Source organism: Stenella coeruleoalba (genome assembly GCF_951394435.1).
Source record: "Stenella coeruleoalba genome assembly, chromosome: 4".
NCBI lineage: Eukaryota > Metazoa > Chordata > Mammalia > Artiodactyla > Delphinidae > Stenella > Stenella coeruleoalba.
The window spans coordinates 52,562,941-52,589,267 of NC_137149.1; the positions used below are offsets into that span (position 1 = coordinate 52,562,941).

The 26,327-nt window shown below is 36.6% G+C and overlaps 1 protein-coding gene across 7 annotated transcripts in view; it reads left to right on the plus strand.

The window, feature by feature from the left end:
* TBC1D19 (TBC1 domain family member 19) overlaps positions 1–26,327 on the plus strand; it is a 199,872-nt gene that overhangs the window by 42,461 nt on the left and 131,084 nt on the right. For all 7 annotated transcript variants that reach the window (XM_079919380.1, XM_079919382.1, XM_079919381.1 and 4 more), the window contains 3 exons: positions 7,290–7,365; positions 24,680–24,754; positions 25,924–25,987. In XM_079919380.1, the coding sequence (XP_079775506.1) occupies positions 7,290–7,365; positions 24,680–24,754; positions 25,924–25,987 (215 nt within the window). The remainder of the gene's footprint in view (positions 1–7,289; positions 7,366–24,679; positions 24,755–25,923; positions 25,988–26,327) is intronic.

The following is a 26,327-nucleotide window of genomic DNA, read 5'->3' on the forward strand; positions in this document are numbered from 1 at the left end:
TTTTCTTTGAATTTAATTTTTGTTAGTTTCATTAATATGTGTCTTGGTGTGTTTTTCCTAGGGGTTATCCTGAATGGGACTCTCTGTGCTTCCTGGACTTGGGTGACTATTTCGTTTCCCACGTTAGGGAAGTTTTTGACTATAATCACTTCAAATATTTTCTCAGTCCCTTTCTTTTTGTCTTCTTCTTCTGGGACCCCTACATTCAAATGTTGGTGCGTTTAGTGTTGTCCCAGAGGTCTCTGAGATTATCTTCAATTCTTTTCATTCTTTTTTCTTTATTCTGCTCCTCAGCAGTTATTTTCACCATTTTGTCTTCCAGCTCACTTATTCGTTCTTCTGCCTCAGTTATTTTGTTATTGATTCATTCTAGTGTATTTTTCATTTTAGTTATTGTGTTGTTCATCTCTATTTGTTCTTTACTTCATCTAGATCTTTGTTAAACATTTTTTGTATTTTGTCAATCCGTGCCTCCATTCTATTTCTGAGATTGTGATTCATTTTTTAAAAATTTTATTAAAAATTTTTTTAACATCTTTATTGGAGTTTAATTGCTTTACAGTGATGTGTTAGTTTCTGCTTTATAGCAAAGTGAATAGGCTATACATATACATATATCCCCATATCTCCTCTCTCTTGCATCTCCCTCCCACCCTCCCTATCCCACTCCTCTAGGTGGTCACAGAGCATTGAGCTGATCTCCCTGAGCTATGCAGCTGCTCCCACTAGCTATCTGTTTTACATTTGGTAGTATCTATAAGTCGATGCAACTCCCTCACTTTGTCCCAGCTTACCCTTCCCCCTCTGTGTCTCCTCAAGTCTATTTTCTATGTCTTTACCTTTATTCCTGTCCTACCCCTAGGTTCTTCAGAACCATTTTTTTTGTTTTGTTTTGTTTTTATATTACATATATATGTGTAAGCATATGGTATTTTTTTTTCTCTTCCCGACCCACTCAACTCTGTATGACGGTCTCTAGGTCCATCCACCTCACTACAAATAACTCAATTTCGTTTCTCTTTATGGCTGAGTAATGGTCCATTGTATACATATGCCACATCCTCTCCATCCATTCATCTGTCAGTGGACACCCAGGCTGCTTCCATGTCCTGGATATTGCAAATAGAGCTTCAGTGAACATCATGGTACATGACTCTTTCCGAACTATGGTTTTCTCAGGGTATATGCCCAGTAGTGGGATTGCTGGGTCTTATGGTAGTTCTACTTTTAGATTTTTAAGGAACCTCCATACTGTTCTCCATAGTGGCTGTATCAATTTACATTCCCACCAACAGTGCAAGAGGGTTCCCTTTTCTCCACACCCTTTCCAGCAATTATTCTTTCTAAAGTTTTTGATCATGGCCATTCTGACTGGTGTGAGGTGATACCTCATTGTAGTTTTGATTTGCATTTCTTTAATGATTAGTGATGTTGAGCATTCTTTCATGTGTTTGTTGGCAATCTGTATATCTTCTTTGGAGAAATGTCTGTTTAGGTCTCTTGCCCATATTTGGATTGGGTTGTTTGCTTTTTTGATATTGAGCTGCATGTAAATTTGGAGATTAACTCTTTGTCAGTTGCTTCATTTGCAAATATTTTCTCCCATTCTGAGGGCTGTCTTTTCATCTTGTTTATGGTTTCCTTTGCTGTGCAAAAGCTTTTAAGTTTCATTAGGTCTCATTTTTTTTTTTTTGGTTTTTTTTGCGGTACACGGGCCTCTCACTGTTGTGGCCTTTCCTGTTATGGAGCACAGGCTCCGGAAACACAGGCTCAGCAGCCATGGCTCACGGGCCCAGCTGCTCTGCGGCATGTGGGATCTTCCCGGACTGGGGCACGAACCTGTGTCCCCTGCATCAGCAGGCAGACTCTCAACCACTGCGCCACCAGGGAAGCCCAGGTCTCATTTGTTTTTGTTTTTAGTTCCATTTCTCTAGGAGGTGGGTCAAAAAGGATCTTGCTGTGATTTATGTCATAGAGTGTTCTGCCTATTTTTTTCTCTAAGAGTTTGATAGTGTCTGGTCTTACATTTAGATCTTTAATCCATTTTGAGTTTATTTTTGTGTATGGTGTTAGGGAGTATTCTAATTTCATTCTTTTACAAGTAGCTGTCCAGTTTTCCCAGCACCACTTACTGAAGAGGCTGTCTTTTCTCCATTGTATATTCTTGCCTCCTTTATCAAAAATAAGGTGACCATATGTGTGTTGGTTTATCTCTGGGCTTTCTATCCTGTTCCATTGATCTATATTTCTGTTTTTTGTGCCAGTACCATACTGTCTTGATTACTATAGCTTTGTAGTATAGTCTGATGTCCAGGAGCCTGTTTCCTCCAGCTCCGTTTTTCTTTCTCAAGATTGCCTTTGCTGTTCAGGGTCTTTTGTGTTTCCATACAAATTATGAAAGTGTTTGTTCTAGTTCTGTGAAAAATGCCATTGGTGGTTTGATAGGGATTGCATTGAATCTGTAGTTTGCTTTGCGTAGTGTAGTCATTTTCACAATGTTGATTCTTCCAATCCAAGAACATGGTATATCTCTCCTTCTGTTTGTATCATCTTTAATTCCTTTCTTCAGTGTCTTAGAGTTTTCTGCATACAGATCTTTTGTCTCCTTAGATAGGTTTATTCCTAGGTTTTATTCTTTTTGTTGCAGTGGTAAATGGGAGTGTTTCCTTAATTTCTCTTTCAGATATTTCATCTTTAGTGTATAGGAATGCCAGAGATTTCTGTGCATTAATTTTGTATCCTGCTACTTTACCAAATTCATTGATTAATTCTAGTAGTTTTCTCATAGCATCTTTAGTATTCCCTATGTATAGTATCATGTCATTTGCAAACAGTGATGGCTTTACTTCTTCTTTTCCAATTTGGTTTCCTTTTATTTGTTTTTCTTCTCTGATGGCTGTGGCTAAAACTTCCAAAACTATGTTGAACAATAGTGTTGAGAGTGGACAACCTTGTGTGTGATTCATCTTTACTGTTTTTTCTCTGAATTGTTTTTCAGGTATATTGCCTATTTCCTCTTCATTTATTTGGTCTTGTAGGTTTTTACCTTGCTCCTTCATCAGTCACGTATTTTTTGGCCGTCTCTCTTTTTTTTTTTTGAGTGGCATTGTGTTTCTGTCTTACTGGTTGTTTGGCCTGAGGCTTCCAACACTGGAGTTTGTACGCTTTTGGGTAGAGCTGGGTTTGGTGCTGAGATGAGGACCTCAGTGAGACCTCACTGTGATGAATATTCCCTGGGGTCTGAGGTTTTCTGTTGGTCCAGTGGTTTGGACTCGGAGCACCCACCACAGGAGCTTGGGCCCGACCCCTGGCTCATGAACCAAGATCCCGCCAGCCATGTGGTGTGGCAAAAAAAAAAAAAAAAAAAAAAAAAAAAAAAGAGAGAGAACAATAACCAAGTTAAAAAAAAATTAGACTAGGAAACTAACAGATGTATTAGAAAGTATATAAAAATAAAAATATAGATGAATCAACAACCAGAAGGTACAACAGTACCACAATAATAAAAAAGAGGAGGAGGGAAGAGATAAAAAAAAAGGGGCAGGTGGGGAAGGCTTTGGCTCTGGAGGGCGGGACCTAAGCAAGGGCAAGTTTTGGGCAGTGGGCAGGGCCTATGCTTAGGACCCACAGGGCTGGAAGAGGCCCTGTGGGCTGTGGGAGGTGGGGCATAGGCTCAACGGAACAGAAGGGGCCCAGGTATGCTCCCCACCCCTGGTCTCAGAGGGTGGGGGAACTCACCTGGGAACCCAGCAGGATTTCTAGGCTCGAGTGGGTGAGGCAAACGCCCTCCTCTCCTCTCCTGTTCCTCTGGTTTCAGAGGGGCCCTCCTGCCTGCCTCTCCTTTTATCCCCTCGGCCTCCTTCCTATGCCCCCAGGACCAATGCGGCCATGGGGAGTGGGGGCCCTTGGAGGGCAGGGGACTGGCTTGGGAGCTCAGCAGTCTCCCCGTGCCCAAGTCAGTGGCGCAAATGCCCTCAGCTCTTCCTCCACTCCTCCCTGAGGGCCCCTCCCACGTGCCTTTCCTGATCTCCCCAGCCTCAGGGGCGCTGATCCTGTCTGGCCTCCACTTTTCCTCCCCCCTCAGTCCCCCCACGTCCTACCAGTTCACTTGGGGGTTCCTCCCATCTCCTTGGGCGTTAGGGTCCTCCACCAGCAGCCGGCAGGGAACCTAATTATGGGGAGACGTTAACTTGGCGTCTTCCCACACTGCCATCTTGACTCCACCCTGCCCTCTTAGTTTTAAATATTACTATGTGCTTGTTATGTGTTACGTACAGAGCTAGGTGCTGGGATAGTGAACAAGCTAGACAGATAGTCTTTGCTTTTTATGGGGCTTACATCCCAGTGGGGCACAGAGAATTTAAAGAGTCAATTATAGTACAATATAGTAAGCACTATAACAGGATAAGTACAAGGAGTACATAGGGCAGGCACTTAACTCACATTGGGGATGTCGTGATGACTTATCACAGGAAATCATATTCAGACTGAGATCAAAAAGCTGAGCTGGATTTAGTCAGGGGAAGGGGTAGAGAAGAAAAATGCTTTAGGTATGAGGGAACAACAGGTTCAAAGGTGTTTATAGGTGGAAAAGAATGCAGTATATTGGAGGAACAAAAGTTATACGGCAACAAGAGTTGGGTGGTAGAGAGGAAAGGGGCATAGGAAAGAATTATGCTAGATCTGTAGGCAAGGATGTGCTTCTTACTCAAGGATTTGTAGACTGGATCCTAAAAGCATTTGGGTGCCATTTTAGGATTTTTAAGCAAAGTAGTGACATAACCACATTTGCATTTTATTTATTGAACAATGTACTGGATATCTAGTATGTGCCAGGCCTTATGCTAGGCACTGGAAATACAATCACTGGTGAATAAGGAAGACACTGCTCCTGACTAACCACCAGGCAAATTGGCAAATAGGTTGAAAATAGTGTGGAAGCAGGGGAGACTGCTTATGAATCTGTCAGATGAATGCAGGCGAGAAATGTTGTTTGCCTAAAACTGTCAGTGGGGTAGAGAAGATGAGTGGCATTTATGGGGATTTAGGGAGACAGGAAGAGGGAGGAGTCAAGAGTGATACGGAGGTTTCTGCATTGTTCCTATCTACTGACCCTCATCTCTTTGTATTACTAAATGTAAAATACGTGAGGACAGAGATTTTATTTTATTTTGTTTTATTCTTTTGTATTCTATTCTATTTCATTTTATTTATTGTTTTGGCTGCGCGATGTGGCATATGAGATCTTCCCCGACGAGGGATCGAACCCATGCGCCCTCACTGTACCTCCAGGGAAGTCCCAAGGACAGAGATTTTAACATGTTTTGTTCCCTGCTGTATCTCTATTACCTTGAACTTAGTAGGTTCTCATTAAATATTTACAATTGAATAAATATCTAACTTTATTTTGGTTTAATATGAATGATTTGGGGTTGTCACTTCTTACCTTTTTTTATGGATAAATTTCTTTGAGCATTAAATAACCCTTAAGTTCATCAGTAAGTGCTCTCAAGTTTCAATCCTAAATTTCTAAGTTTTATTAAGTTTAGAAATAATTACCATTAAAATAGAAGAATTTTTAAGAGTTATATTTAATTATACATCACGTCTCTTTACAAATGATGTAGTGAGTGGTATAAAATATATAGCTTTTAAACTATCTTGCATATGAGAAGAAATACTAAGATATCTAGAGATTATCAAATTTTTTTTCACTTGTGAGTGGGAAAAGGTGATTTGTTTAGGTACATGGAATGCAGATTTTAGTAGAAAAAAACAATTAGCCAGAAATAATCAGTTAGTGAAACTGTCTGGTGTCCCCCTTTGGATGTCCCCCTTTGGATGAGGAATTTCTTGAGAATTCAGTGTATGGTTCTTGATTGTTAGAACGTGGTTGCTTTGCTGTAGGTACAAGTTATATGATTAATTTCAATGGGAGCTATATGTTGTGAAAGAGATTGAAAACTCTAATTAAATGTTAAATTGTTGTGTTCTCCTATTGCCTTCTCTATGATTTTATATCACTCTGTGCCTCAGTCATTACATTTCAACCATCCTGGCTTTTTCTGATTTTTAAACATTCCATATTTTCCCACCTCAGAGTCTTGTGCTTGCTGTTCTTTTACTTAGAATGTTCTTCCCCCAGATCTTTGAATGGTTGGCTCCTTTTCACTCATGTCTTGGTTCAAATATTAGCTTTTCTAGACACCTTCCCTGCCCTTCCAAATCACTTTTGACTCTATCCTGCTCTCATTTTCTCATGGCACTTATTACTATTTTATATTATTTTATTGATTTATTTATTTGCTTGTTTTTATAAATATTGACTCTTTCTTCACTAGAATATTAGGTACATAAGAACAGGAGATAACTGTCTTAATCCTACCATATACTTAGTACTTAGAATGGCTCAAATATTTGTTGAATAAATAAATCTGTTTTCTTAATAAAAAACAATACATTTTGAATATAAAATGTAATATTACATAGAAAACATAATTTTCAAGACATTAAAATTTTATTAAATTTGTGAATTAATGTAGTATGTAATATATTAATACTAAAACATGGCTATTACAAAAGATAGTATTTTTACTATCATTTCAATCCTATGGAAAAGGAAATTAGGAGAAATGAGAAAAGTTGATATATTAGTAAGTTAATGGACTTTTTTAGACTTCAGAATTAAAAAAAATTTCCCTAAGTGTTATAGTACTTACATACTAAAATTAACAGTTGTGAAAATTTTCATGTGAGCACTTACAGAGCTAAATAATTTTTAAATTTACCTAAGTTTATGAATTCACTTTAACTTTTAACAAGTCAGTAAATCATTAATTTACAACTACTATGCTAGTAGGATAAGAATTAAAGTTTTATTAGGTTGTTGTACCTTGTGTAAGCACATAGAACTGCTAACAAATATCTATTTCATTTCTATCATGGACTACAGAGGTAAGTAATTTCTAACCAGGCGAACTGATTAATTATTAAGAGTAATGTATATACTTTTCAATTCTTAGCATAAGGGAAAATTGTATCAAATACATAACTCAGACTTCTTTGCCCCCTATATATGCTTTTGTGGTGCTTTTGTAGTTTTTCTTGCTTGCTTTTGGTTTGTAAACCTTTTGAGGGCAGGGGCCTGTTTACCTGTATATAACCAGTACATGGCAGTAGGCTCTCAGGTCTGTGGTTGTTGAGTGAATAAATAAAAACATGCATTCTTTGTTTATTTTTTTTTAAAAAAGAGTAATGTATAATACTCAGCTTCCTCTTTTTGTCCCCAGGTTTCCTTTACCCAGTCATCCTGCTGCACCTCCTGAACATCTTAAAGAACCTTTGGTATACATGAGGAAAGCACAGGTTGGCTACTGTTCATTTTAATTTTATTTTTCCATACCAAGTTATATAATGCAGAGTGAAAGATCCTTATTAATATTAGGACTATATTTATTATATGAAAGACTGGGTAAAGACCATTAAAGTGAGGTGAATACTATTTGCATACTTTTTATTTTCAGTAACCAAGGATTGCACTTACTTAACTATAGTAATCTTGAAAATGTTGAGTAGAAGGAAAAAAAATCATGTACTATACTGGCCTAAAATTTAAAATATCATAAAAGTAAATATTATGAAACAATTTGTTCCTAATGTTGTGTGATATTAAAGGAATGAAATGGGAATGAACTGACTCACTCTTCCCTTAAAATTTTAGCTTTTGACACCAGTGTTACTGATACTATATTTGAAACATTTGTTTTCACAGCAGGTTATACATACTAATTGTATTCTGTTACACAACCTAAATGAACCTTGTATCTAAAATGCACTGAAAACAACTAAAAGTCACTTTAAAAGCGTAAAATAAAATAACTTTAACAGAAAAACTGTAAAAAGCTGTTAAAGTAGAAACTTAACAAGTTCTGTCACATGCCCCTAATTCTTTTAGCTGGCCTTTGCCTTGGCCCTGTGTGGTCTACCTGCCTGTGAGGTGGCACTATTCATGAGCCTTCCTCACAGTGCTGGGGACTCTCTATCTAACACTGCTGAGGCATTTAATGAACCTCATAAGTCAACCTTCTTTCTCTATAGTCTCAGAAATTATTATGAAAGTTTTCAGATACACCCTAAAGAACTCCAGTGAACCCATCACCCAGCTTCAACAGTTATCATAGTTCTGCTTCTCCTGAGAAGTGTTCTGCTTGCTTTGAGTTACCATGCTCCACAGTGGTAGATGTTAGGCAGGTTTTTCTTTTTCTGCTTTTATATTCATTTTAAAAACCCACAAAATTAGAGGGTGAAAGGAAGCAATATAAACAAAAAACATGGAGATATTTGAGGAAATATGTAATATGTTTCTATCTCTAGGTGGTACTTTAGGGCTACCAATCAGACAGTATTTATTATTGATGTGTCATAAATCATAATCATCACGTGATACACGTATGAAATAATTGGTCTTTTGTTGTAAAGATATAAACTCAAGAAAATAAAACTAAATGCTTAGGTCTAAGTATTTTTTGGCAAAATTTGAAAATTTCTGAAAGTTTTAGAGAAAGTATCAGTTTTAGCATAAGTATAAAAAACAAAGCACAAAAGTTGGTTTCCTATTAAGACTGAAGAGATACAGAGATAAATAACAGGTCTGTTCTTAAAGCCTACTGCTAGTTGCTGAGACTATATATGAATGGTAAATATATGTATTGTGTATATACACACAAGGAGTATGGTACTCCTCTCTTTCCTCTCCAGGCTTACCTGCTAGATCCAGAGTTGGCACGCTACAGCGCATGGGCCAGATCTGCCCTGCCACCTGTTTTTGTATGGGTAGCAAGCTAGGAATTTTATTATTTTTTTTTAACATTTTCAACTGGTTGAAAAATCAAAAGAAGAATAATATTTTGTGACCCATGAAACTTATAGGAATTAATAAAATATGTTTTATTGGAAAATAGTCATGCTCCTTTATTTACATATTGGCTATGTCTGCTTTTGCACTACTATGTCAGAGTTAAATAGTTGCTTTAGAGATGTTATGACCTGGAAAGCTTAAATTTTTTACTGTCTGCCTTTTTATAGAAAGTTTGCAGATTCCTGCACTAAATTAGTCCCTTTAAGAGCAGGGACTGTGCTTTTAATCCTGAGCATCTAAGCATAGTGCCTAGCCCACAGAACACTCTCGGTAAATGTTTGATGAAAGTCAGTTGACTCTTGAACAACGTGGGTTTGAGCTGCATGAATCCACTTATATGTGGATTTTTTTCAATGCTAAATATTGCAGTACTACACTAACCTGGGATGGTTGAATTTGCAGATTCAGAACCACAGGAACGGAGGGCCAAATGTTAAGTTATACTCGAATTTTCCACTGTGTGGAGTGTTGGCATCCCTAACATCCAAGATGTTCAAGGGTCAACTGTAATTGATTCTTTTTTGTTTCTCTGTTTGTTTGAAATTCAAGAATTGTTTATTATTTATCAAAATAAGGGAAGTGACATTTTTACAGTCTTTTTATGTGGGTCTCTAAATCTGCAAGACTGAAGATTTTTTTTGTTGCAGTAATTTTTTTTAATATCTTTATTGGAGTATAGTTGCTTTACAATGGTGTGTTAGTTTCTGCTTTATAACAAAGTGAATCAGCTATACATATACATATATCCCCATATCTCTTCCCTCTTGCATCTCCCTCCCACCCTCCCTATCCCACCCCTCTAGGTGGTCACAAAGCACTGAGCTAGTCTCCCTGTGCTATGTAGCTGCTTCCCACTAGCTATCTATTTTACATTTGGTAGTGTATATGTGTCAGTGCTACTCTTTCTCTTTGTCCCAGCTTACCCTTCCCTCTCCCCATGGCCTCAGGTCCACTCTCTATGTCTACCTCTTTATTCCTGTCCTGGCCCTAGGTCATCAGAACCTTTTTTTTTCTTTTTTTTACATTCCATATATATGTGTTAGCATACGGTATTTGTTTTTCTCTTTGACTTAATTTCACTCTGTATGACAGACTCTAGGTCCATCCACCTCACTACAAATAACTCAATTTCATTTCTTTTTATGGATGAGCAATATTCCATTGTATACATGTGCCACATCCTCTCAATCCATTCATCTGTTGATGGACACAAAGGCTGCTTCCATGTCCTGGCTATTGCAAGTAGAGCTGCAGTGAACATTGTGGTACGTGACTCTTTCCGAACTATGGTTTTCTCAGGGTATATGCCCAGTAGTGGGATTGCTGGGTCATATGGTAGTTCCGTTTTTAGTTTTTTAAGGAACCTCCATGCTGTTCTCCATAGTGGCTGTATCAATTTACATTCCCACCAACAGTGCAAGAGGGTTCCCTTTTCTCCACACCCTCTCCAGCATTTATTGTTTGTAGATTTTTTGATGATGGCCATTCTGATCATTATGAGGTGATACCTCATTGTGCTTTTGATTTGCATTTCTCTAATGATTAGTGATGTTGAGCAGTCTTTCATGTGTTTGTTGGCAATCTGTATATCTTCTTTGGAGAAATGTCCATTTAGGTCCTCTCCTCATTTTTGGACTGGGTTGTTTGTTTTTTTGATATTAAGCTGCATGAGCTGCTTGTATATTGTGGAAATTAATCCTTTGTCAGTTGCTTCATTTGCAAATATTTTCTTCCACTCTGAGGGTTGTGTTTTCATCTTGTTTATGGTTTCCTTTGCTGTGCAACAGCTTTTAAGTTTCATTAGGTCCCATTTGTTTATTTTTATTTCCATTTCTCTAGGAGGTGGGTCAAAAAGGATCTTGCTGTGATTTATGTCATACAGTGTTATGCCTATGTTTTCCTCTAAGAGTTATATAGTGTCTGGCCTTACATTTAGGTCTTTAATCCATTTTGCATTTATTTTTGTATACGGTGTTAGGGAGTGTTCTAATTTCATTCTTTTATATGTACCTGTCCAGTTTTCCCAGCACCACTTATTGAAGATGCTGTCTTTTCTCCATTGTATAGTCTCGCCTCCTGTATCAAAGATAGGGTGACCATATGTGCGTGGGTTTATCTCTGGGCTTTCTATCCTGTTCCATTGATCTATATTTCTGTTTTTGTGCCAGTACCATGCTCTCTTGATTACTATAGCTTTGTAGTATAGTCCAATGTCAGGGAGCCTGATTACTCCAGCTCTGTTTTTCACTCTCAAGATTGCTTTGACTATTCGGGGTCTTTGTGTTTCCATACAAATTGTGAATTTTTTTGTTCTAGTTCTGTGAAAAATGCCATTGGTGGTTTGATAGGGATTTCATTGAATCTGTAGATTGCTTTGGGTAGTATAGTCATTTTCACAATGTTGATTCTTCCAATCCAAGAACATGGTATATCTCTCCATCTGTTGGTATCATTTTTAATTTCTTGCATCAGTGTCTTATAGTTTTCTGCATACAGGTCTTCTGTCTCCTTAGGTAGGTTTATTCCTAGGTATTTTATTCTTTTTGTTGCAGTGGTAAATGGGATCGTTTCCTTAATTTCTCTTTCAGATTTTTCATCATTAGTGTATAGGAATGCAAGAGATTTCTGTGCATTAATTTTGTATCCTGCTACTTTACCATGTTCATTGAGTAGCTCTGATAGTTTTCTGGTAGCATCTTTAGGATTCTCTATATAGTATCATGTCATCTGCAAACAGTGACAGCTTTACTTCTTCTTTTCTGATTTGGATTCCTTTTATTTGTTTTTCTTCTCTGATGGCTGTGGCTAAAACTTCCAAAACTATGTTGAATAAAGGTGGTGAGAGTGGGCAACTTTGTCTTGTTCCTGATTTTAGAGGAAATTGTTTCAGTTTTTCACCATTGAGAATGATGTTGGCTGTGGGTTTGTCATTTATGGCCTTTATTATTTTGAGATTGGTTCCCTCTATTCCTACTTTCTGGAGAGTTTTTATCATAAATGGGTGTTGAATTTGTTGAAAGGTTTTTCTGCATCTATTGAGATTATCATGTTTTTTATCCTTCAGTTTGTTAATATGATGTATCACATTGATTGATTTGCATATATTGAAGAATCCTTGCATTCCTGGGATAAACCCCACTTCATCATGGTGTATGATCCTTTTAATGTGCTGTTGGATTTTGTTTCCTAGTTTTTTGTTGAGGTTTTTTGCATCTATGTTCATCAGTGATATTGGCCTGTAGTTTTCTTTTATTGTGACATCTTTAACTGGTTTTGGTATCAGGGTGATTGTGGCCTCGTAGAATGAGTTTGGGAGTGTTCTTCCCTCTGCTATATTTTGGAAGACTTTGAGAAGGATAGGTGTTAGCTCTTCTCTAAATGTATAATAGAATTTGCCTGTGAAGCCATCTGGTCCTTGGCTTTTGTTCTTGGAAGATTTTTAATCACAGTTTCAATTTCAGTACTTGTGATTGGTCTGTTTATATTTTCTATTTCTTGCTGGTACAGTCTTGGAAAATTGTACCTTTCCAAGAATTTGTCCATTTCCTTGTAGTTGTCCATTTTATTGGCATATGGTTGCTTGTAGTAATCTCTCATGATCCTTTGTATTTCTGCAGTGTCAGTTGTTACTTCTCCTTTTTCATTTCTAATTCTATTGATTTGAGTCTTCTCCCTTTTTTTCTTGATGAGTTTGGCTAATGGTTTATCAATTTTGTTTATCTTCTCAAAGAACCAGCTTTTAGTTTTATTAATCTGTGCTATTTCCTTTGTTTCTTTTTCATTTATTTCTGATCTGATCTTTATGATTTCTTTCCTTCTGCTAACTTTGGTGTTTTCTTGTTTTTCTTACTCTAATTGCTTTAGGTGTACATTTAGGTTGTTGATTTGAGATGTTTCTTCTTTCTTGAGGTAGGATTGTATTGCTATAAACCTCCCTCTTAGAACTGCTTTTGCTGCATCCCACTGGTTTTGGGTCGTCATGTTTTCACTGTCATTTGTTTCTAGGTATTTTTTGATTTCCTCTTTGATTTCTTCAGTGATCTCTTGGTTATTTAGTAGCATATTGTTTAGCCTCCATGTGTTTGTATTTTTTACTGTCTTTTTTCCTGTAAGTGATATCTAGTCTCATAGACTTGTGGTCGGAAAAGATACTTGATATGATTTCAATTTTCTTAAATTTACCAAGGCTTGATTTGTGACCCAAGATATGATATATCCTGGGGAATGTTCCATGAGCACTTGAGAAGAATGTGTATTCTGTTGTTTTTGGATGGAGTGTCCTATAAATATCAGTTTAGTCCATCTTGTTTAATGTGTCATGTAAAGCTTGTGTTTCCTTATTTATTTTCATTTTGGATGATCTGTCCATTGGTAAAAGTGAGGTGTGAAAGTCCCCTACTATGATTTAGTTACTGTCAATTTCCCCTTTTATGGCTGTTAGCATTTGCCTTATGTACTGAGGTGCTCCTGTGTTGGGTGCATAAGTATTTACAATTGTTATGTCTTCTTCTTGGATTGATCACTTGATAGTTATGTAGTGTCCTTCTTGGTCTCTTGTAATAGTCTTTATTTTAAAGTCTATTTTGTCTGATATGAGAATTGCTACTCCAGCTTTCTTTTGATTTCCTTTTGTGTGGAATATCTTTTTCCATCCCCTCACTTTCAGTCTGTATGTGTCCCTAGGTCTGAAGTGGGTCTCTTGTAGACAGCATATATACAGGTCATGTTTTTGTATCCATTCAGCCAGCCTATGTCTTTTGGTTGGAGCATTTAATCCATTTACATTTAAGGTATTATCAATATATATGTTCCTATTAACAATTTTCTCAATTGTTTTGGGTTTGTTTTTGTAGGTCATTTCCTTCTCTTGTGTTCCCTGCCCAGAGAAGTTCCTTTAGGATTTGTTGTAATTCTGGTTTGGTAGTGCTGAATTCTCTTTTGCTTGCCTGTAAAGGTTTTAATTTCTCTGTTGAATCTGAATGAGATCCTTGCTGGGTAGAGTAATCTTGGTTGTAGATTTTTCCCTTTCATCACTTTAAATATGTCCTGCCACTCCCTTCTGGCTTGCAGAGTTTCTGCTGAAAAGTTAGCTGTTAACCTTATGGGGATTCCCTTGTATGTTATTTGTTGTTTTTCCCTTGCTGCTTTTAATATTTTTTCTTTGTATTTAATTTTTGATAGTTTGATTAATATGTGTCTTGGCGTGTTTCTCCTTGGATTTATCCTGTATGGGAGTCTATGTGCTTCCTGGACTTTACTGACTAATTCCTTTACTATGGTAGGGAAGTTTTCAACTATAATCTCTTCAAATATTTTCTTAGACCCTTTCTTTTACTCTTCTTCTTCTGGGACCCCTATAATTTGAATGTTGGTGCATTTAATATTGTCCCAGGGGTCTCTGAAACTGTCCTCAATTCTTTTCATTTTTTTTTTTCTTTATTCTGCTCTGCGGTAGTTAGTTCCACTATTTTATCTTCCAGGTCACTTATCTGTTTTTCTGCCTCAGTTATTCAGCTATTGATTCCTCCTAGAGAATTTTTAATTTCATTTATTGTGGTGTTCGTCATTGTTTGTTTGCTCTTTAGTTCTTCTTGTTCCGTGTTAAACGTTTCTTGTATTTTCTCCGTTCGATTTCCAAGATTTTGGATCATCTTTACTATCATTATTCTGAATTCTTTTTCGGGTAGACTGCCTATTTCCTCTTCATTTGTTTGGTCTGGTGGGTTTTTTCCCTGCTCCTTCATTTGCTGCATATTTCTCTGTCTTCTCATTTTGTTTAACATACTGTGTTTGGGGGTCTCTTTTTCGCAGGCTGCAGGTTTGTAATTCCCATTGTTTTTGGTGTCTGCCCCCAGTGGGTGAGGTTGGTTCAGTGGGTTGTGTAGGCTTCCTGGTGGAAGGGACTGGTGCCTGTGTTCTGGTGAGTGGGGGTTTATCTTGTCTTTCTGGTGGGCCAGACCACATCCAGTGGTGTGTTTTGGGGTGTCTGTGAACTTAATATGTTTTTAGGCAGCCTCTCTGCTAATGGGTGGGATTGTGTTCCTGTCTTGCTAGTTGTTTGGCATGGGGCATCCAGCACTGGAACTTGCTGGCCGTTGAGTGGAGCTGGGTCTTAGCATTGAGACTGAGATCTCTGGGAGAGCTCTCGCTGATTGATATTACATGGGACCAGGAGGTCTCTGGTGGTCCAGTGTCCTGAACTTGGCTCTCCCACCTCAGAGGCTTAGGCCTGATATGGCCTGGAGCACCAAGACCCTGTCAGCCACATGGCTCAGAAGAAAAGGGAGAAAAAAAAGAAAGAAAAATAAATTTAAAAAAATAAATAAGTAAAATTATTAAAATAAATAATAATTTTAAAAAAGAGAGTAACCAAACCAATAAACAAATCTACCAATGATAACAAGCGCTCAAAACTAAACTAAGATAAACATAAAAATCAGAAACAAGTCAGTCGCAGACACCAAACCCCAAGTCTACAGTTGCTCCCAAAGTCCTCCGCCTCCATTTTGGGATGTTGTCTATTCAGGCATTCCACAGATTCAGGGTACCTCAAGTTGATTGTGGGGATTTAATCTGCTGCTCCTGAAGCTGCATGGAGAAATTTCCCTTTCTCTTCTTTATTCGCACAACTCCTGGGGTTCAGCTTTGGTTTTGGCCCCATGTCTGTGTGTGGGTCGCCCTCAGGCATCTGTTCCTGCCCAGACAGGACAGGGTTAAAACAGCGGCTGATTAGCGGGCTCTTGCTCGTTCAGGCCTTTTGGGAAGTCTGAGGTCTTCTGCCAATGTTCAGTAAGTGTTCTGTAGGCGTTGTTCCACATGTAGATGTATTTTTGATCTATTTGTGGGGAGGAAGGTAATCTCCACCTCTTACTCCTCTGCCATCTTGAAGGTCCCTCACTACTCACTTTTATAACTACCAACTTTCAATCTGTCTTTCTCCTTATGTACCTTCAGTTCTATTAACTTTAACCTCAAGCAGATGAACCCTTATAATGTGTCTCACTGCCTTCTAACAGACCTTCAGTGATTGCCAATTGCCTAACAAATGACGTTTCTACTCCACAGCCCACCATTTAAGAGTTTTACTATCTGTCCCCGGCTGCTCCTTCCACTTTATCAGTCTCTGCTGTCTTATAACTGCCGTTTGTGCCATTCCAAGTGAATCATTTTGCCTTTCCTCTTGCATCTTTAACACTTACTTTGTTTTCCTGTCATGGAAAGCCCTCTGCCTGCTTTACATTATGTAAATCCCATCTATTTTGTGTCAACTCAGATGGCGTCTCTTCTCTGACGTTGTTATTACCCTGTTGAAAGGATCTCTCCCTCTTTTGCACTCTTGTAGCACACTGTCATTTCATGGCCTTCATTCACAAATTGCATTCTATTATAGTAATTTCTGTACGCATCTTTCTGTCTTTTCCTATAAGCCTCTGGAAAGCAGTAACAATTTTTAAAAACTTTTGTGTAACTGTTACCTCTAGTATACTGACCTTTATGTAGCAGGAGCTTAGTAAGTTTATAATGAATCAATAAGTAAAGGCATTTACCATCCTTTCTAGCAATTATTACAATATTTACTTAAAAGATATTTACTGAATGCCTACGAGTAGAAGACACTCTGCTATGTGCTGTGAAGATTCAGAAATAAATTAGATACAGATTCTGCCTTCAGGTAACTTCATGATTTAATAATTGAAATAAGACTTGGACATATGTACCTATAACATAAGGTAGAAAGTGCTATGTGCTATAGGGAAGATGGCTAGGAAGTTTTCTGGGCTGATGAGGGGAAGAGGCTCCTTATACTGCATCAGCATTTTCCAGAGTGTTTTGTACTGAATCCTAGCCCTGAGAGATACTCCATAAAAGGGGGTTCCAGGGACAAATAAGTTTGGGGATGGAAGTACACATTGTTTTCCTCTTGGTGAATCACAATTTATTATTTTTAGTGGACTTGATTTTTTACAAGAGTTTTAGATTTACAGAAAAATTGAGAAGACGGTACAGAGAGTTCCCATGGAACCTGTACCCAGTTTCCCTATTAACATCTCACATTACTGTGGTACGTTTGTTACACTTAGTGAACTAATATTAATACAGTATTAATAACTAAAGTTATACTTGATTCAGATTTCCTTAGTTTTAACCTCATATCCTTTTTCTGTTTTAGGATTCCATCCAGGATACCACATTACATTTGGTTGTCATGTCTCCTTAGGCTCCTCTTGGCTATGCCAGTTTCTCAGACTTTCCTTGTTTTTGATGACCTTGACAGTTTTGAGAAGTACTGGTCAGGTATTTTGTAGAATATCCCTCTCTTGGAATTTGTCTGATGTTTTTCTCATTATTAGACTAGGGTTGTGGGTTTTTTGGAGGAAGATCACAGATATAAAATGCCATTTATAGTCATTAGATTATATCATGGTATATACTATCAGTATGATATATCACTGTTGATGTTGACCTTGATTGCCTGATTGAGGTATTATTTGTGAGGTTTTTCCACTGTAAAGCTACTCTTCCCCCCCCCCCTTTGTATGTATACTGTACCGTCTGGAAGGAAGTCATGGTCCACACTTGAGGAGAAGTTATGTTCCACCTCCCTGAGGGGGGGAGTATCTACAGAAATTATTTGGAATTCTTCTTCATGGAAGAGTTGTCTCCTCTCCCCCATTTATTTATTTATTCAGTCATTTATTTTTATCAATAGGGACTCATGGATATTTATTTTATACTTTTTTTAAATCTAATACTCCTTAATTTTGTTGCTTACAATTTCTTTTGGCATGTTAACAGCTCAGAGAGGTTCTGCAATAAAGAAACCGTTTAATTTTTATTTAATCTAGTGTTCAAACTTATGTAATCTATTTCCATGTAAAATACTTTGGGAACTATTTTACTACACCTTTCACAGGAAGCAATATTTGAAGAAACTTATATGCAGTGTGATAAATATAAGTGCATAAGTTTTCTTGTGAGATAATAGTAGTAAGCACATAGAGCTCTAATTACGTGCCAGGTACCATTCTAGTGCTTTACAAGTATTCACTCATTTAATATTTATGCTGACTCTATGAAATGAGTCACTCTTACGGTCTTAGATGGGGCCAACTTTACCAAACTACTCAGTGGAAGACCTGGAATTTGAATCTGGACAGCCGCTCCAGAATCTACACTACCTGACGATATTTAGCCTATTTCTGTATCCAGTCCAGAAATGCCCAGACAAACTCAAGATGTGCTGCGTGGTTGAATTTATCCTATTCACTGTCAATCGAGTAACCTTAGCAAAAATGAGAATTTTGCTAGTTTTATATTAGTTCAATTCACATCCCCTTCCTAATTGGACTTTCTGCCTTCTGTATTGTCACTCCATTTCTTAAAACCTCTAAGACTTTTGGGATAGAGCTCCAATTCCTTACTTTTGCTTAAAAGGCTATAAGTGATCTTGCCCCTTTTTTACTGTTCAGGTCTCATCTTTTGCCTCCTCACACTGTCCCTCGCCCTACTGCCACTCCCATGCCCACTTCCACACACGTACGTTCTCTCTCTCTAGTCATCCTTGATCTCCTCAGTTGTTTCCCAGCAGGAGAACCTGTGCTTATGCTGTTGCTTCTACCCAAAACTGCCTACCCTCAAATCCCACATATTTTTGGCTAACTTCTGCATATTCTTCAGGTCCTGTGTTAGATGATAGTTTCTTTGGGAAGGACTTCTGACCCCTAGTTCTCAGATACTCAGATATTTATCCTGTTTCTCCAATCTTCCACATGGGAGGCACCCTATACTTCCCACCACAATACTTGGGTTGTCTGTATCATCACTAGATTCTGTAGAGCAGGGCCAGTGTCTCTCTTTTCACAATTGTATCTGCAACATCTGGCATAGTGCCTAGCCCATGGTAGACGCTCAATAGATATTTTTTTAAAATAATGAATGAATTGAATAATCAAAAACTGCAAAGTATTCCCTTTTAGAAAATATTCATACCCTTATCCCTAGTAATTTCATTTCTCAGACCCTAAAGGAAAGAATCAGAGAAACACAGAAATTCATGTTCATGATAATAGTAAAAAAATTTAAGGCATCTAAACGAACAGCAATAGGGCCTGCTTAAATATAACATGGAAACTCCAAAAGACAATGTTATACAGGCATCAGAAATGACATTTTTGAAGAAACATAATGACATGGGAAATTGCATATGATATAATCTTAAATGGAAAAGCAAACTATAAAAACAAAATAATTCTGCTTTAATTAAATGTATATATATGCGTGTGTATATTCATACACACATATACATCTCAATTGTACACATTCATGCATAGAAAACAATGAAGAGAATAAAATGGTAACAGTGGTTATTTTGGCTGATTGAAATCTATGAGTGCTTATTTATTATTTTATTCTTTACATATTATTGTTTTTCCAACTATCTTGAATAAATGTGTTACTTTTATAATCGGAGAATTACTAAAACTTTTTTCCATTAGATAGCTGGATGATTATTATTTTGTTTTACTTTATTCTTTTCAAGGTGAAGAAAGTAATTTTAAACTTTATAATTTTATAGTTGTTTGCGTGTTATATATTTATTATGTATTTTTTAATGACTTCTTATTTATTTTCATGACTATGAAAAAGTAACAAGGTGATAGTTAATACCCATTTAAAGATTTCAATACAGTTGCAGTTCTTTTGTGAATCTTTTGCCTCTCATGGCTTAGAAACTACTGTATTTATAAAACTCTTGAAATACTTTGAGTTAATACCATAGATTCCAATTACTAGGGAAACTGATTAGAATGCAACAATAATTTCATTTAGAGAGGATATGGGTTTAGGTAAAAGGTAATGTCTTCCTATTTAAACATTTTAAATGTAAAATGCCATTCATTTTCCTTTTAAACAACATTTTAAAAGATCTTTATTTTATAAGTCTTTGGGGTAGAAACTATTACTTTCTTCTTATTTTGTATTAATGCACTGTCATTTTTCAATAACTTATTTGCTACTTCTACTTTTTTTTGGTGCTAGGTACACACTGAAATTTTTACTTAAATAATAACATAGAAATAACTATGATTTTTTTTGAGCATTTAGTTTTGAGACTTAGAGCTTATTTATTCACCTCCAGAAATAGGACCTGAGAAAAATTAAGTATCTGTAAAACTGGAGCTAAAGTGGACCTTCACATTTATCCAGTCCAACCTCTAGAGTTTGTCTCCTTTTGGTGGAGAGCTTCTGGAAACAGGGAATTCACAATTTCACTGACTTAACCCATTTTGATTAAGTCTTCTTACTTGCTGGAAGGTTTCTTGCTTGTGTTAAATGGTTACATGCTCCTTATAACATTTACTCACTGGTCTGAGCTTTGTGCTTTATAGATAGAAAGCATTCAGTACATGTTAGTCAGTGAGACAAAGGAATGAATGAATACCACTTACTCAAGATTAGAGTTCTTGAGGATGACCTAAAGGATGACCCAGCTTAAAAGCAGCCGCTTGCTTCATCTTGGATTTGTCCTCATTGTCAGGAAATCCTATTACTATTTCTGATGTCTGAGCAAATGATTTCTCTGACCATCCAAGACTTCTATGAAATGACTTCTGACCATCTGACTAAAGTTCTTGCAAGGCGTACCTTGGAAAAATCCTGCCAACCTTGCCATAGATATGGAACAGGGAGTAGGGAAGTGGCCAACCACTGGGGTCGCTTTTCTTTCATTATTTTTAGGATTTTCAAGGAAGTGGTATGTGTTCTGTTGTCAACTAGAAGTTTTGATATACCTGGCTTCCTATTGCTTGCTTATTGTTTTATGTTTTCTTTGGTTTATGACATATAGACTGGTGTAGCCCTTATGAACTTTTTGCAGCTTATATTATTTGTTTCTGTCTTATCCTCCCCACCCTCACTACAGGGATGCTTTCATCTTTTAGTGACATGTGTTTAATAGGTGCACAATAAACATTTGTTGAATCTATGTCTTTTCATTATTTGAAAACTCAGCTGTTACACCTCATTTCCCCCTTTTCTAGCCATAAAAATTTGATTTTTTCTGAATTGAACATCCTTTTCCTCTTTCCTTCTCTCAGTTTTAAGTTGTTCTTCTCTTCTGGATCATTTCCAAGTTTCCTTTTTTTTTTTTTTTGGCTGCATCAGATCTTAGTTGCGGCATGTGGGATCTTTCGTTGTTGTGCATGGGCTCTTTGTTGTGGTGCATGGGTTTCTCTCTAGTTGTGGTGCACAGGCTCCAGAGCATGTGGGCTCTGTAGTTGTGGCACGTGGGCTCCAGAGTGCATGGGCTCTATAGTTTGTGGCACGCAGGCTCTCTCGCTGAGACGGGCGAGCTCAGTAGATGTGGTGCGCGGGCTTAGTTGCCACCTGACATGTGGGATCTTAGTTCCCCAACCAGGGATCAAACCCGCATCTCCTGCATTGTAAGGCAGATTCTTTACCACTGGACAACCGGGGAAGTCCCCATTTCCAAGTTTCTGCTTTAGTTGCAGAGCACAGAAAAAATAATTGAGTAAAACTTTGTGCAGCATTGCTTCAGTTCTTAATATTCTTTTCCATTCTACTCTCAGGTGTTCTTTTAAAAAGTTTCCTTATTTGTAAAATGAGGGTAATGATACATATCTCACAGGATTAATAAAATAACACATGTAAACAAATGAAAATCACATAGCTCTGTTTCCTAAATTATTTTCATTCAGAATGCTTTCTTCTAATATCTAATTTCTTTTCTTTGTAACTTTTTTCTTAACTAGTTTCTCTGTATATTACATGTAACATTAAATTTAAATTTGGTAAGTTGAAATACTTGGTAAAGTGGGATATCCATTTAGGAGAACTATGATTAATCACTTGAAATTGTACTTTATTGAAAACACCTGGAGAGATGTTTTGTTAGAATAATTTTTTAAAGGATAAGGTAAACATGTTTCAGAATATCTTATCAAGGTATAATTACAGAAAGTATCATTCTATTTTAAATGGTCTTCATGTTTGAGTTTTTAGTAGGTTTTATGTTGTATTAAAATGGTGTATTGCAGTCTTGAAAATATGCACTGTGTATAAGCCACACATTGCTGTCTCTTGTAACTTTAATTTTGTTTTTATATCTTAGAGTTATTTTCTTTTTATCAACTCAAGAGCCCTCTTATTAGTGGTTGAAAATGAGAATTTTTGGAATCATAATTCAATAGCTAGAAATTTAGTTCTTTATATAATAGGATAAGTAATACAAATTCAGGGACTGACTTTTTAATCTTATGCAAATTTTAGTTTTATAGTAATGGCTGAATTAAAATTACAGTTTTTTAAATTAAACTTTCTCATACCTGCTCCCCCAACAATCTGGAGTTGGGGGAGTAAGTGACAGAAGGCTTATTAGAGGAAATTATTTTTAAGCTGAGATCTGAACCTTGAATAAGATTTATCTAGATAAATTGGGGATAAGGATGTTGAGGGTGGAAGTGGGTTATATTGCAATAATTAAAGTTTGGTCATGAATAATGTACCCAAATGTATTTTAAGTCTTGGATCTAAGAGAACTTTTTACAGTTAAAAAAAAAAGAAAAGAAAAGAGAAAAAATTGAAAATAAGCCAGTAAATGGAATTCGTTTTGGGGGTATTTCATGCAATTAAAAATTTTTTATTAATTTTATTTATTTATTTGGCTGCCTTGGGTCTTTGTTGCTGTGCATGAGCTTTCTCTAGTTGTGGTGAGCGGGGGCTACTCTTCGTTGTGGTGTGCGGGCTTCTCATTGCAGTGGCTTCTCTTGTTGTGGAGCATGGGCTCCTGGAGCATGGGCTTCAGTAGTTGTGGCTCATGGGCTCTAGAGCTCAGGCTCAGTAGTTGTGGTGCACGGGCTTAGTTGCTCTGCGGCATGTGGGATCTTCCTGGACAGGGATCGAACCTGTGTCCCCTGTACAGGCTGCTCCGGGTCTGCCGGCGGTGGGGGGGATGGCCACTCAGGCCCTGGCAGGGCACCTGCGTTTCAGACTTCTCTGCAGCCAGGGGCCACAGCTGGGGCGGGGCCGGATTACCTGCCCAGGGTGGGAAGGAGGTGGGATCACACGGTATGGGCAGTATTTCATGCAATATATTAAGAGTATTCTTTTATTCTTGAAAACCTATTTCTACATATTTAGTAAATTAAGCCTCATGCATTTCACACAGTTCTGTATTCCTCCTATAGATGATTTTTTTCCTGTTCATTCATTGCTTAGGCAGTTGTATCAGATTATTTTTAAATGCTTGCAACATAACTTAGGGTAAAATCTGTTCAATTATTGAGAATTTATTATGTGCTAGACAAAGTGTGATATGTGCTATGATAGGTGAAGGAAGAGGTGCTGTGAGAACCCATAAGCAAAGGTACCGAATATTATCTGGGATGAGGGGCCAGGTAAGAGAAGGCTTAATAGAGGTAAAGACCTGGAAGGTGAATAAAATTTATTCAGATAATGTAGGAATGAGTATGTTGGGATGGGAGGAGAGCATGGAGGGTTTATTCCAGATAGAGAGTAATGTATTTAAATATGTGTATTAAAGAAGCTCTGAATAATGATAGCTGTAGTAAAAGCTATCAATTATTGAATGATTATCATTATTGTGTCACTGTTCAAAGTACTTTAATCTTTATAACAATCACATAATGGAGCTATTATTATTCTGTTTTTATTGTCTGGTTGTAACTGTCCTTTATGGGTAATGTAATATATAATTCTCTCCTTTTCTCCTCATTTGGGTTAAATTTTGGAGCTTTGGCATTATTTTATTTTGGTTTTAGTGAGTCAGAAGTGGTCTGTAGGCATATTTTAATAAAAAGACCAAAAATTATGGCATTTTAGCTTGGCATTAAAAAGAATAGTTTACTAAAATATGGTATATATGGGTAATCCATTTATGACTGACCATTAAAATTAACTTATTATTTCAAGTTTACAAGAAATGTAATAAATACTGTGAAAAAGTAGTAAGACCAATCCAGATTGTGATACATAAAAGACGAGTGGTCTGGACTCCTCAAAAAAGTCGATATGAAAAAGAAAAGGATGAAAGCACTCTAGATTAAGCTGCAAGGAATGAGACAGAACAACCAAATGTAATGCATTCAATTTTAATGGATCCAGGATTTTAAAAAATATAAAGACATTTTTGGGGATAATTGGAAATTTTTGAATATGGACTAAATATTAGATAATATGAAATATTATTGTTAGTGTTTTTAGGTGTGACAGTGGTAATGTGGTTATGTAGGAGAAAGTTCTTATTCTTAGAAAATTCATGGTGAAGTATTTAGGGTAAAATATCATGTTTGGAAAAATTATAACAATTTCTGTAAAATTTTATTTTACTAGGTCATTAATGGGATTCCTGAGTATCAAACATTTATAAAATGCTTAAATCTAACTTACCTTTTTATTATCTGCTGTTTTCCCTTGTAATGTTTATCACCATCTGATTGTTGATTTATTTTTTTTGTCTATCTTCATTCCCATCCTCCACTAGAACGTCAGTTCCATGAGGACGGAGACTTTCTGTTACTCACAGCTTACTTCACAGCGCTAAGGATAGTATCCTGCGCATAGTAGGCAGTAATCAACATTTGTTGAGTAAACTAATGAATAAAGATAACCAATCTCAACCAACTTCACCATTTCTATATAGCTCATAACATCTTTAATGTTTTAAAATCAGTTTTGGTACTGTTAACCAGAAATAATAATAGATTGTTCCTTATGTTTCAGGGAAGTTGGGAAAAAAGAATTTTGAAGAGTTTAAATAGTATGTGCACTGAATTGAGTATCCCATTGGCACGAAAGGTACTTTTTTTTTTTTTTTGATTGGAGTATAGTTGCTTTACAACGAAGTGAATCAGCTATTATGTATACATATATCCCCTCCCTCTTGGACCTCCCTCCCATCCATCTAAGTCACCACAGAGCACGGAAAGTACTTTTAACATTTAAGTATTTTTTTGTGAATCAAGTACTAGGAAGTATCATGAAATAACTGTCAGGCAGATTTATCTTTTTTTATTACTAGTATATCAGTTTGTTTTGAAACAAAAATCTGTGAAAGGCCAATTATGTGGATGTAGTTTCTATAGGTTTCTATTATGTATGCTGTAGTGCTTTTTGTAATAAACCTATATCTTGAGAATAAATATAGACTCTGCAGTATAGGTGATTTGGAGATTTGTCTTATAAATACACTTTAAAGATTTTAATTACCTTTAGTCTCCTTACTTGAATGATTTGTCATCTCTGCACAACTATTTAGATCTAATACTCAACATTTATCTGTCACTCTGGGCTTCGAGAGGGGAGAGGTGAAAAAGGAGAGAAAAGCCACTTGAGAAATATTCTGGATTCTTTATAGCTGCTCATGAGTAGGAGAGAACGTTTCTCTTCACTTCATTCTCCCAACCTGCTATTTATTTCCTGCTGTTGGACAGGATATAGTGAATGTACTTTGGATAATATCCAAGCACAAGTCACTGAAGGCACCAGAAGGATGGTGTAAAAAAAAAGATAAGTTTATATGAAAAACTGTCTAAATATGTAGTATTGTAGAATATACTGTCTTTCATATAGGAAGATGGTGCTACTGATTCACAGTCACACTCTCTTGGCCAGTCCCCCTTGCAATGCATTTCTCAGATTGCTGGATGGGGTAAGAGATGCAGTATCTGGCTGAGGAGCAGTTTTTCTCTGTGAAATTTTACTAGCCAGCACAGATCATTTACCTTCTATTCTTGGACTCATTAGCACCACATTGTAACTGAACCACTGAGACTACTGTATAATGTAATAGTTAAATAATGTAATTTAAGTGTAATTCCCTAAGAAGCTAACCATATGTAATGAAATTATTTTTTCTTGTGTTATGGTAGCTTACTTAAGCTTTTAGATAAGGTATTGATTCTTATTTTTCAGCTTCATTGCTTAACTTCACAAAACAAAATCAATTTCAAAATTACCTTTTTTAGAGGCCAGTTGGAGAACAGAAAGAACTTCTCAATAAATGGAATGAAATGGGAACTGATGAGCCAGGTATATGTAAAACTCTTTTCAAAATGTGGTAGTGGGAAAAAAAATTGCCTTCTTAATTGTGAATCCAAAATAACAATATTAACAATTTTTTTGGAAAGACAGCAACTTTCCCTCTCCACTAATTTACTATCATCTGATTTTTTTTGCTTAAACTTCTACTTTGCAGTTTAAAATTCCTAACTTTGGTCAGTGTTCTCCATTATTTTGAGGATATTTAAATCAGTTATCTTCTTTTAAAGCAGCATTTGAAAACATTTTTATAAAAGGGTAAATTAAATCATTCAGTGGATTTCATAGACAAATCTTTTTCAAACTTTAATTACATTGAGATGTTAAAGAT